At 32.7% G+C, this 13275-nt stretch overlaps 1 protein-coding gene across 1 annotated transcript in view; it reads left to right on the forward strand.

The window, feature by feature from the left end:
* The window catches only part of LOC107691868 (inactive ubiquitin carboxyl-terminal hydrolase 53-like), a 39471-nt gene that overhangs the window by 13505 nt on the left and 12691 nt on the right, over window positions 1-13275 (forward strand). The window contains exons 8-12 of the mRNA XM_016490692.1: window positions 239-388; window positions 2639-2753; window positions 3904-4053; window positions 7956-8093; window positions 13046-13275. The exon at window positions 13046-13275 is cut by the window's right edge and continues 455 nt beyond it. Of these exons, the coding sequence (XP_016346178.1) occupies window positions 239-388; window positions 2639-2753; window positions 3904-4053; window positions 7956-8093; window positions 13046-13275 (783 nt within the window). The remainder of the gene's footprint in view (window positions 1-238; window positions 389-2638; window positions 2754-3903; window positions 4054-7955; window positions 8094-13045) is intronic.

A 13275-nucleotide genomic window follows, 5' to 3' on the forward strand; every position in this document is an offset into this window, starting at 1 on the left:
CTCGCTCTCTCTCTCTCTCTATATATATATATATATATATAGTATATATATACTTTGTTTTTATTTATTTCACATTTTTATTTAATTTAAATTTTTTTTTTTTGCACTTTAGGCCAAATATTTTTGGTTGCCAACGTTTTGGTGCATCACTACCTTGAACCTTCAGTATTAGTAGAAAACTGTGCTGTAAGATATTTGTTATAATTGCCTAAATATCTGCATTTGGTTGTCTTTGCAGCTCTTTTACCGTGTCACAGACGAGCGTGCAAAGAAGAGCGAGCTGCTGTTGGTGGGAATGATCTGTTACTCCAGCAGACATTACTGTGCCTTCACCTACCACACCAAATCATCCAAATGGGTTTTCTTTGATGATGCCACTGTCAAGGAGGTGAGACTAGACTTTCGTGTTATCTAGTCCTTCTGTCTATATATGTACACAATTCATAATGCCTACCCAGAAGTCCTGGCTTTCATGCTGTGTTATTAAGCAAACATTCCCTCCATCTGCACATTTAGATAGCTAAACTTTTTTACCATTTGAACTGATTACATGTTTTTATTTCCTGTAACTTAACACTTTAACTAATACTTCCTCCATTCTCACACTAACACAAAGGGATTCTAGGATGTTTCTTCATCAGATCTTTAATGCAAACTATATTTTTCTCTTGATTTTGAAACACTTAAAAAAAAATTTAGCATTTAGAGTTTTTAGCAAAAACAGATTGTAAAAAAACATGATGTTGTGTTTTCATAATGGCATTAAGTCTTATATGCATTGCTAAAAATGTATATCTTCCTCAGTATTTTTGTCTTGGTTTCCAATACAAATATCTGAACATCTTTAAATCAAGATACATTTACTTGTCAAGTCAAGTCACCTTTATTTATATAGCGCTTTTAACAATATACTTGAAATGCAAATTGAACATATGAAGTCATTTTCAGAGAAATTGAACAAAATTGAGTTCAAAAATGGAACAAATATCTTTCAATGGGGTATGAAAACTTATTTTGATTTGAGTTGATTTCCTAAGTACATTAGCGGATATTTGTTCTTTTTATTCATAAACCCGCTGTGTTTTGATCAGTTTCACAGAACACAAAACTTGTCATTTTGCTTCTCAAATAAATGCATCATGAATTAAGAATCTTTAGACATTTGCACTGGAAAACAAGACAAAAATACTGAGGAAGAATGTCACTTTTTTGCAGTGTGATCAGAAGATAGTCATTTCCATATTTCCAAAGTTATTTCTGTATTCCAGTAGTTGGGAGCAGAGCTATTTAATATTTCATATTAAATCAGAAGGAAGTTGTATTTTCAAATTTTTAAGTCATTCACTCATTGTGGTTTCGCCCAAGTAACTACATTTATCCCAAGGAATTCCCCCCAAATTTACGTTTAGAGAACATATTGACGTTTCCCTTAAATTTATTCCTTACATTTTCTTTACTTGGCCTTAAAAAGGTCTTAAAGTCTTAAATTTGCCTTCATGAAACCTGCAGAAACCATGAATACAAATACAAACTGAAATACAAATGTGACCCTAGACCACAAAACCAGTCATAAGGGTAAATTTTTTTAAATTGAGATTTATACATCATCTGAAAGCTGAATGAATGAATAACATTGATGTATGGTTTGTTAGGATAGGACAACATTTGGCCGAGATACAACTATTTAAAAATCTGAGGGTGCAAAAAAATCAGAATACTGAGAAAATCGCCTTTAAAGTTGTCCAAATTAGCAAAATATCTTCATGGAACATAATCTTTACTTAATATCCTAATGATTTTTGGCATAAAAGAAAAATCGATAATTTTGACCCATACAATGTTTTTTTTGGCTGTTGCTAAAAATATGCCCCAGCGACTTAAGACTGGTTTTGTGCTCCAGGGTCACAAATACTAATACATAGACATATAAAAAAAATGTCAAAAATTACTAAAACTTAACTAAAATTTAAAATGAAAACAAAAATATAAAAATAAAATAATTCAAAATATGAATAAAAACTATAATACAATCTCAATTATACTAAAATTACAATGCCACTAATCAAAGGATTTTGATAGGCAGCCAGCACATGTGAAATAAGTGGCGATGCAGTGTAGTGGATATATCAGTAGTGTGCTTGCGTGTGCACTTCAGCTCTCACTGGGCTGGTGCTGCCTGTCTCCACCGCCAAGATAAATCACCCTCGCACACACAATATGTGCACTACAGTAGACGTGTGTGTGCAAACCTACAGTATAGAGAGAGCCAGTCCAGTACGCAATGCAAGAGAACAGCTGTTTTGTTGATTAAGCACGTCTTAATTCATCTCCTTTACAATCTTGCCTGCTCTTTTTTGACTGATCAGATAATTGTGTTTCTTTAATAGAAAGCACTGCTCGCTCTTTCATTCTCTTGTGGCTGGTAATTAAAAAGGAAGGTTACATCTGTTTGCCTGGAGAGACTTTTGCAGTGCAGCCTGCGTACTCTTACCTCTGAAGCGTGCAAGCCTTCACATCTAATAATAATCTAACACTTCAGGTAACTGCTCTCTGTATGCTAAAGAGCTCATTTTTGGTTACTGTTTTTTTTTTTTTTTTTTTTTTGGGGGGCACTAAATGCATCAAAGGTCACTTCCAGCCCTTGCTCTTGTTTTACTCTAACCCTGATGGCAGTGCTGTGGTAACAGACGAGGCCCAGCAGACCAACAGCAGTGCTACCCAAAATAAGAGCTCAGTCAATGGAGAAGCACCAGGTAAAAAAAAAAAGTTTCAATGCAGTTATATGTAGTGCTGTCAAATAATTAATCGCGATTAATCACATCCATAATAAAAGTTTTTGTTTATGTAATATATGTGTGTGTACTGTGTATATTAATTATGTATATATAAATACACACACATGCATGCATGCAACAAAAACTTTTATTATGGATGCGATTAATCGCGATTAATCATTTGACAGCACTAGTTATATTGAGTTCACATTTTAACAAAAAAATGTTAACGCATTTAATAAAAATGTATCATTCTGCTTAAAAAATGAGAATAATCACAGATAATTATTTAAGCACCAGAAATTTCAGATGCTGGTGTCCTGAAAAAAAAAAAAAAAAAGTTCAAAATAAAGTGTTCCAAAATATAATAAATATCTTTTCTAAAATATAATGTAATAATGTTTAATAATAATATAATATAAAATAAAAATTAAATAATGTTTTGAAATATAATAATATTCCAAAATATAATTAAAGTAGTTAATAAATACAGTTCTGTCTTCAGAAAGTTTATTTTATAAGAGAGGATAATGTCAATGTGAATCTGTCGATTGTTAGTATCAATTAGCACTAATTGACCATTGTTTGTTGTTTTTAGACTGATGCATATGCAATGTAATGTTTGCATTTCACAGCAAGTTGTATTCTGTATATAACTGTATGTAACGAATAAACTTAAATCTTGAGTCAATGCTTAACTAGTGCTTAATGTAAATGTAAATCATTGCACCGCTAATAGTGATGATTCACTACAAATCAAAGACATTTAGAGATAACAATATGATTTTGTGTTCGAATTGGTAAACGTGATGGAAATGTTGTTGTGTTTAGGTATTAGAGCTTAGGTATTAGGTTTTTTTTTTTTTTGTGAAAATGTTAATTTTACAGTACAAAATTAAATCAGAATGTATTTTCTCTTTGAAAACTGGGTGTTTTCTTCCTTCCCTCCCTTCTTCCTCTCTGCCTCTTTCAAGATTTAGTTTTGGTGACATACCAAAAAGTGTACATTTGTACAAAATAAATTAATTCAGCAAGCTGTGCAGTAAAGTAAAATAACAGTAGTGCATATGAACAAACACAGTGAAATAGTAGTGCATAAAGAATGAAATGATTTGCGTGTCTCTTTCAGGAACGCCTATACCGGGTGGAAGGAAGTTGGAGTTGACGCGAGAGAACTTGACTGCTTTCTTCTCAAATCATGGTACTCTGAAGCAGAAGTCTCAGCCTCCCTCTGTGTTCAGTCGTGGCAGTAACCAGACCAGCGGCAGCAGAGGACCAGGTAGAAAAAAACACATAAACAACTTAAAGGTGACATATCATGAAAATCTGACTTTTTCAGGTTTTAAGTGCTATAATCAGGTCCCCAGTGCATCTAACAACCAAGGAAACATGAAAAAGATTAACCCAGTAACTTTGTTTAGGTAAGCCTTTTTCTGCAAGCATCTGAGAAAACGAGCGCGTCAGATTTCGCTCCCTTGGTGACGTGGCAACTCCCTTGGTGATGTGGCAAAGGGATCTCATTATAATACTACCGCCCCTTAATCTGTCAGTTTCCACCCACGGTGCCGTCATCATTTTGATTTTGCAAGCGACAACGGTGTACTAGCTCTAATGCCATGGCAAAAGTTTGAGCAAAACATGCTAACTATTCTGTCTTTGGCTGCACAGACGAGCACAGAACACTGTTTAGAGTCCCAGCCTCAGAGGAGACAACAGAGCAGTGGATTTATTGATTTATTTACTGTATATTGCTGCTGCCACACAGATCTAATATACACATGCGATTTATTTCCCCGCTGTTTATCTTCACAGACATAATCGACTGTTTTTGTTACTCATGTGTGTTTTTAACGTAAACTCGTGTGTGAATGAGAACTTAGTTTAGTACTCGCATGCTGTGACAGCCGCTTTCTGTCCGTGTGCTTCGGATGTGTGCGCTCAGAAAACCGTATATAAGAAGTTTAAACTCATATGGTTTAAAACGCATGATTTCAGCGCGATAAACATGATAATCAGAACCAAAACAGATGTTTTTTTTAGCAGATATTACATATTGTAAAAAGGGGCATAATATGTCTCCTTTAAAACACTGGCACCTCAAATTGTATGGTTGCTATTACTGCACCTCACAATGCCTTGCTGGTTATAACTGGAACTATTATTTACTTTCTTGCACTACATTCATTCATTTCTACAAATTGCTAGATATAAAGATATAAAGGCACTTTTATAAACTTTACTTTTTTTTTTTAAAGATATAAAAGCGCTTGAATCACTAAAATATTGAACGATGTGAATTGTATAATTGCTATTACTGCAACTCACAATGACTTGCTGGTTATGACTAGGACTATTATTCACATGCATTAATTTGTACAAATTGCAAGATAATGAGTACGTTTACATGGACAACAATACTCCGATTTTAATACGATTAAGACAATACTCCGATTAAGAATCTACCATGTAAACAGAGATTTTTGATTACCTTAATCCGGCTAAAGATAATATTGGCTTATTTAGAATAAGGTAAATAATTAGATTACTGAAGTCCATGTAAACGTAGTCACTGTCACAATTTCTGTTTTAATTTGATTAATTGTGCAGCCCTAGTAACAACATAATGATAAAAAAAAAATTCTTATTTGAATGTCAAGAATGAATTTCCCCGCTCAAGATTGTTCAAACAAAAGACACAAACAGTGTTATTTTAGTATCACTGAGATACTTGTACAGTTTTTATTAATAGTTTGAATAAAAATGTATTTTTGGTTTTGAAGTTTAAGAAATTCTGTTGTATGTATTTATGTATGTATGTATGTATTTATTAATTTATTAATTTATTTGTTTGTGTGTATATTAATTTTTTCAGTTTCAGTTATTTTTGTACAAAAAGATATAGTTTAAGGTGTTATTTTATTTCAAGTGAAAAACTTTTTTTAGTTTTAGGTATTTTTACTATTTAATTTCAGTCAAGGTCGATTTCATTTTAAGTAAAATAATTAATTTCTTTTTATTTTTTATTTTTTTTATTTTTTTATTTATATTTTATTTATTTTCAGTTAACTATAATAACCCTGGACCCAAAATACCCAAACATTTCCATTATCTTGATTTACCTGTGTCAGCCTTCCCAATCCTCATGCTTCTTTCATGAACGGTGCAGTGGTCGAAATGTTCTCTCTAGGAGGCAACACTGTTGCCCCACAAAGTATTTTAATACCCAGAGGATCGGAGAGAGCAGAGCAGGATGTTTGGACAAACACAGACAAGAAAGACCTGCAGGGAGACTTATGGCCTCATACTCAAGTAGCCCACATTCCTCTGTTATTACAAACCATAATGGCTTGATGCGTCTCTCTCTTTATTGTTGAAGTTTCCTCTCCACTAAAAGCTCTTAGATCAACTTTGTAATGGCTTTCTGTCCTTAGGCAGTGAAAATATTCCCTTTGGCTTGGTGATATAGCTTATAAAGCTGTGCAAAATGAGTCTTTTTATTAGAGTCCTCAGCGATGCAAGTGCACAGCTGCAATTTGAACAAAGTTTTAATAGATTCTGACAGCAACTTGCTGCCACTTTCTGCCAAGTCATTGCAATAAGTTTATTTCATGGACATGTTTACATTGTTTTGACGGTGTTTTTAAGCAGTCTGAATATAATATATTATATAGTGACCTTAGCAATTATATGATACTTAAGCCACACTTACTTGTTAACACTTAGTTGATTTGGTGTTTTGTTTATTTGTTTTTGTTGTTGTTTTGTTTTGTAGTTTTATTCTTGTGTGCGTTTTTGTTTGTTTGTTTGCTCTGCTTTTGTTTTTGTATGGGGTTGTGTTGGTTCAGTTGTTTTTTTTGTAAGTTTTGTTTTGTTTTGTTTTGCTTTTTTATTTTGTTATTTTGGTTTGGCTTTTTTGTGTTGTTTTTATTTATTTTGTTTTGTTTTTTGCTTTATTTTGTTATTTTCATTTGTTGCTTTGGTTTGTTTTTTGTTTGCTTTTTTGTTGTTGTTTTATTTTGTTATTTTGTTTTGCTTTGTTTTTTGTTTGTTTTTTGTGTTGGTTTATCTTATTATTATTTTTCTTTTTGTTTTTATTTTGTTTTGATTTTTTGCTATTTTTTTTCTTGTTTGCTTTGTTTGTTTTTCTTTGCTTTGGTTTTGTTGATTTCTTTTAGCTTTTTTCTATTTTGTTTTTTGTTTGCTTTGTTTTTCTTTTCTTTTTTGTGTTTGTTCAATTTTTTGTTTTTTTCCCCATTTTATTTTATTTTTTGTTCGTTTGTTTTAATGTGGCTTAGATGTCCACATATCTCTTCGGTCCACTGTAAGAGTAAGCTTCACACAGTTCAGAAGGAGATCTGTATCTTTTAAGTATGTTTGCGAATGTGATCGCCGATAGCGTGATGTTTTCTCAGCTGTGTCTAGTAACCCCTCACTAAGAGACCGTTATGTGACTGCAGTGTGTTTGAGGGCAAGAAATGTCCTTTCTCTTTCTGTTATCTGTCTCTCTTTCACTCTTTTGCTCTCTTGTAACACTTCACTGCTTTTCTCCTACAGCACAGCAAAAAATACTGGAACATACACACACACATATATACACACACACACACACACACACACACACACACACACAGATTGCCGTTAAGGCTCTTAGGCTCTACTGTCCTTCCCAGAAACCTCAGGGGTGTATTTAAAGAGTGCAGAGGCCACACTTTCTCCCACCATCCCAATAAATACACACACACACACACACACACACACACAGATTGCCGTTAAGGCTCTTAGGCTCTACTGTCCTTCCCAGAAACCTCAGGGGTGTATTTAAAGAGTGCAGAGGCCACACTTTCTCCCACCATCCCAATAATCCTTAACTTCAAGTATACTCTAATGCTTTATTTCAAGGGTGCTGCTTATGGATTTTACAGCAGATCCATAAAACATACTTGACAGTTTTTTTAATGGCTACATTAACATTTCAGAATTCCTGTATCGAAAAAAAGCACTAGATTGAGACCCTGATATATGATCATTTATAGTAAAGCTAATTAATTCAAGCTATATAGTTTTTAATACCTCTGTGGGACCTGCATATGGATTTTGCTGAAACAGTGCCTTGTGCTTAAATTTGTGGAATCTCTGGTGAAAATGCCACGTTTATCCTTATCAGTGTTGTTTGTCTTACAGTGAAGATGAGCTTTGAACCGATTCAGAGTCGATTCAGAGAGATTTTGAGGGAGCTGCCGAAAGAAGGCCGTCCCCTTAACCTTATTAAGAAGGACTCGGATCGGTCACAGATGAGACCAGAAACACTGAGGCGCCGGGGTAAGAATTTTACATCTTGACTGTTTTGGGGAAAGATATTTAAATAAAATGCCATTTAGTGAAGTTTATGAATGCAAGCTTTTCTTCTACTATTGTTTATACACTACCAGTCAAAAGTTTGAAATAATCATAATTGTTTTTAAATAAATAAATTTTTGAAAGAAGGCTCTTATGCTCACCAAGGTTGCATTATTTGATCAAAAATACAGTAAAAATAATATTGTGAGATATTATTCCAATTCAAAATAACAGTTTTCTATTTGAATATATTTTAAATTTATTTTGATGCAAAGCTACATTTTCAGCATCATTACTCCAGTTTTCAGTGTCACATGATCCTTTAGAAATCATTCTAATATGCTGATTTGCTGCTCAAGAAACAATTAAAAAAAAATTGTTTTTATTAATGTTGAAAAAAAATGTCTGCTTATATTTTTGTGAACGCTATGAAACACTACCATTTAAAAAGTGTGGGGCAAGTAATATATTTAAAAAAAGAAGAGGAAATTAATACTTTTATTAAGCAAGGATGCATTAAATTGATCATAGGTGACATTATGACTAGGGCTGCCCTCGACTAAAGATTTTTCACACGTCAAAAATAAGTAGTGTAGTGTATTCAGGGTTTGAACAAGCACATTTTGCAACCATAGCAAGAAGGAAATTTAATCACTTCTGCTCTCTTGTATTCAGTCAGAGCACTTTAAATGTCTTCTCAGTCCTCTTTAGAGAAGCACAGATGTGTGGTAGTTACGCTCGGAGCTTTTAGCAGAGCTTTGGAGTGGAATAAATTCGCTCTCAGTGCTCTGCTGGTTCTTATGTAACCCGGGGTCAGCGAGAAGTGTTAAAAACACAGATTACCGCTAACGTGTGCTCCATCCTCACGCTGAGGACTGTAGTCTCTGTAATGGTTCCTCGGCCTCGCTTGTGCTTTTCCAGCGCAAATTAATAATGGGTCATTATAAAGTTATATTTAGATTTTTCTACAAGTGAATATCATGCAACCCTAAACGGAGAGATCAGGGGATGGAAATGTAATGCTTTCTTTGTTTTATAGTGAAAATAGCAGTGCATTTTTATCAGTGTTTAATCATTCCTATCATAGTCATCAAAATGAATAGTCATAGTCATGTCACATATCATAATACAATGTAATTCCACCTCCACTTCCAAGTTTCCAGGTGGTTTTATTATAACTGAGTTTAATTCCAAATGAAAAATGACTATATTAACACATCGCATTAAATTTGCTGAAGAGATTAGATCAAGCACGCCGCACTGGATCACTTGCACAGAAGCTCCACTTGCATAACCACACTAATGCTGGATGAGGTCAGTGATACTCACTCAAAGGACCCTAAAGGTTTTGCTGGAGCCTTTCTAATGAAACGATAAGGGACACATGTCCATCAGATCAAGTCATCTGTTTTAGAAAAGATGAGCACTGCATGATTGCTGAGAAGTGTGTGCGTCAGTTGTTTGTCAGAAGCATATGTGTGCTTCAAAGACAAGTTTGAGCTCACTTTCTCAGAAGAAAAGGTACAAAGCTGTCACTGGCGCAGTATACTCTAAGGTGCAAAAGCTGAAATGTGCATCTGTGTATTTAATTTAACTTTAAATGTTACATATTAGTACCTCAAAAGCACATATTAGTAGCTTTTGAACAGGTGCCGTCCCAGTGACAGTTTAGTACCATTTTCTGAGAGTATGAATTTACTCACCCTCATGTTGTTCCAGACTCGTATGGCTTGCTTTTTATATGAAATGGAAAAGGAGAGATTTTGCAGAATCTGTTGGCTGCTCTTTTCCATATAACGAAAGTGAATGAGATTCTTAATTCAGAGTCTCCCTTTCCTTTCATTTTATGGGGAAAATGGCTAGTACATTCTTTGATATTTCTCATTTTGTGTCCTACAGAAGAAAACAAACCATACGGATTTTAAATATGAGTGTGAGTTTTTATTTTAGGTTAGCTATTGCTTTAAAAGTAATAATCCCTTGTGGAAAAAAGTACACTTTTAAAAATCAGTACTACTTATGGAAAAATATACTTACATTTTCAGACGCTTAATTGCATGTTATTTTAAATTTATATTAAATGCAATTAGCTGAACTTTAGAGAGATTTTTAAATCTGATTTTTTTTTCTGTGCTTCTTCACATGCAATTTAATTGTTACTTCAAGTGTTTATTGAAATATGGTTAAAGTGAACTAACTAAAATGTACTTATGTGTTTAAATATATTTGTAATTACACATCTGTAATTAAGTTGCAATTTAGTTCATTTAAAATGTATTAATATTAAATGTAATGTTCAATAACACTACAGTTGAGATTATACGCAAGCACTTTACGTGTGCTTTAATATGTTGGTCAACACATCACAATAAGTGTAATTTAAAGCACAACAAAAGATTATTAAAACATAATGATTTGATTTCAAATGTGATTTAAGGTAAAACTTAATTTGAAATTATAACAAATTGGACTTTTTAAAAGTGTGTTTAGAAACACAATCACTAAAGTGTACTCTCTTTAAGTGGCCTTTTATTTCATTAATATTCTATTTTCTGCAAGTACATTTTTTTTAAATATATACTTTTAAGGTTTGAAGTACATTTAATACAATAAAGTGCACTTCTTCTCTAGCATGGTAATAATAACTGGGCCATGTAGATGTACGTTTATGGGTATCACAATGACATTTTCTCATGTGCAGTGAAACCGGTTCACCATATTGTGCAGGCGTCATGTGACCAATATTACCATCTCCTTTTATTGCTCACAAGCTGTAAAATTGTGGTTTGCAAGCCAAGCTGCTGGACTTTGCTTTACCCTTTTTAAGTAGGTATATAGCTTACTAATGGCTTTTTAGCCTTCATCGTTTAGATCTCAGACCAGACTGCCTTCGTCTTGTAGAAATCTAGCTGTGTAGGCTGTTTGAGAATTTTTTTTTTTTTTTCAGTGTGTGTGATGGCCACAAGTCAAAGTTGCATTAATATCTAATGGGATGATGCAATTTTTTTAAGCTTGTACTGCATGACAATATAGTGAACTTGGCAGTGGAGCAGTATGGATTTGCGCTGCCGCAGAATCTCTATGCCAGTCCATTTAACAGTGCCAATATCAGCACTGTTCTGCCCAAAGAGAGTCACTCTGCCACCTTCACGAGAAAAAAGGTCATCCAGGCTATTAGTGCAACACTGCATATGTCGGAGATGGATGATTCTGGCCTGTAGACTGGAAGCGGGTTCAGCATCGATGAATGGTGTTTGTGTAATTTACGAAGGCTGTGTGTTCACACAGCGGCACAAAATACTTGTTTGGAAAGCTAAATGCAGTTTTGTTCAAACATAGTTTGGTTATGAAAGACTGACAAATCTGAAATGCTTAAGCTTAGAATCGAATCCTTACAACTGAAGTGTTTTCTTTTTTTTTCTGTGTTAAAAATATTTACATCATGAATTATTCATTCATAAATATCATTGCGTTTTAAGGAAACAATCCTTGCCTTGTCAGATTATTTGATATTTAAGAGACTTTTGACCTTGACCTTCTCAAAGTATTAAATCAAATTATACAAAGCTAAGAAATATAAGTATATGAGATAAATAAAACAAATGAATAAAATAAAAAAGTATATAAATAAAAAGTATAATAATGTAAGTGTATTATATTCTTTTTCTTAATTCTGTTACATATTATACAAGTAAAACTTCTTGAAATTTTTTTTATTTTTTATTCTATGTAACAGAATAAAACATAATATACTTACATTACATTGTACTATATATATATATATATATATATATGTCAGTGCTGTCAAATGATTAATCGTGATTAATTGCATCCAAAATAAAAGTTTTTGTTTACATAATATATGTGTGTACTGTGTATATTTATGTATATATAAATACAAACACATGCAGTATATATTTTGAAAATATTTATATTTATATTGTTATATTTTATATTATATATAAATATATTTAATATATAAACATCAAATTTTTCTGAAATATATACATGCATGTGTTTGTATTTATTTATACATATACACAGTACACATATATTATGTAAACAAAAACTTTTATTTTGGATGCAGTTGTGTATGTATGTATGTGTATATGTAATAATTATTATCGTGTACATAAAGAACATTATTATTTATATATTGTTTTTTATTTGAAAAGAAACGATATAAAAACTGCATATAAATTATAAAATGCAAAACTAAGATTCTTATTGTTTTAATGCTTTTTTTCTTCGTAATGATATCATGACAGACATTTTTTACTTTGTACTCCCCAACAATATCAATCACTAATTTTAATTCACAAATTTTAAATCGTGCTTATCACATTTAATTGAATTTAATTTGTGTTTTTAAACATACTAATAGGTCCAGCCAAAAAAAAAAGTGATAACCCATATAACTGTGTACTTCTAGAAACAAAATTGAAGTTTTAAAATTGCAGAAATTGCTACTAAATTTCACCAATAATTACAAAGAAACAATAAGTCACACAAAAGTTTTTGTTTACATAATATATGTGTGTACTGTGTATATTTATTATTTATATATAAATACACACACATACAGTATATATTTTGAACATATTTACATGTATATACATTTATATATTTATATTGTTATTTTATATTATATATAAATATATTTAATATATAAACATAACATATCATATGTGTTTGTATTTATATATACATAATAAATAAACACAGTTCACACTCATATATTATGTAAACAACAACTTATTTTGGAAAGAAACAAGTCACACATTTAATTAAACATGAAATTTTGATGCAAAAAAAAAACAGATTTTTTTTTTTTCTTGTAAACCTCCAATTAACTTTAAAATAAAACTTTAATAAATATTTTTTTTACATTGCATCTGAAAAGCCGGTTGTAACTGTATGTTTCTCCTCCCCAGACTCCCCTGACAAGCCTCATTCCCGCTCGCTGTCACCTCCGGAGAACGGCTTCAAGCATCTGGAGTCGCGGCTCTACAGCAGCCAGGGCAGGGGTCCGACGAAAGCCGAGCGCTGGCCTGTTACTAACACTCAGTACAGCCACGAGCCCCGCTCTCAGTCCCAGCCTCATCCCCCTGGAGAGAGCCGCTCTCGGAGGCTGGATGTGGCCAACGGCTACGAGACTGACAGA

The sequence above is a fragment of the Sinocyclocheilus anshuiensis genome, unplaced genomic scaffold (genome assembly GCF_001515605.1).
Source record: "Sinocyclocheilus anshuiensis isolate Anshui unplaced genomic scaffold, SAMN03320099.WGS_v1.1 scaffold206, whole genome shotgun sequence".
In the NCBI taxonomy this organism is placed as follows: Eukaryota; Metazoa; Chordata; class Actinopteri; order Cypriniformes; family Cyprinidae; genus Sinocyclocheilus; species Sinocyclocheilus anshuiensis.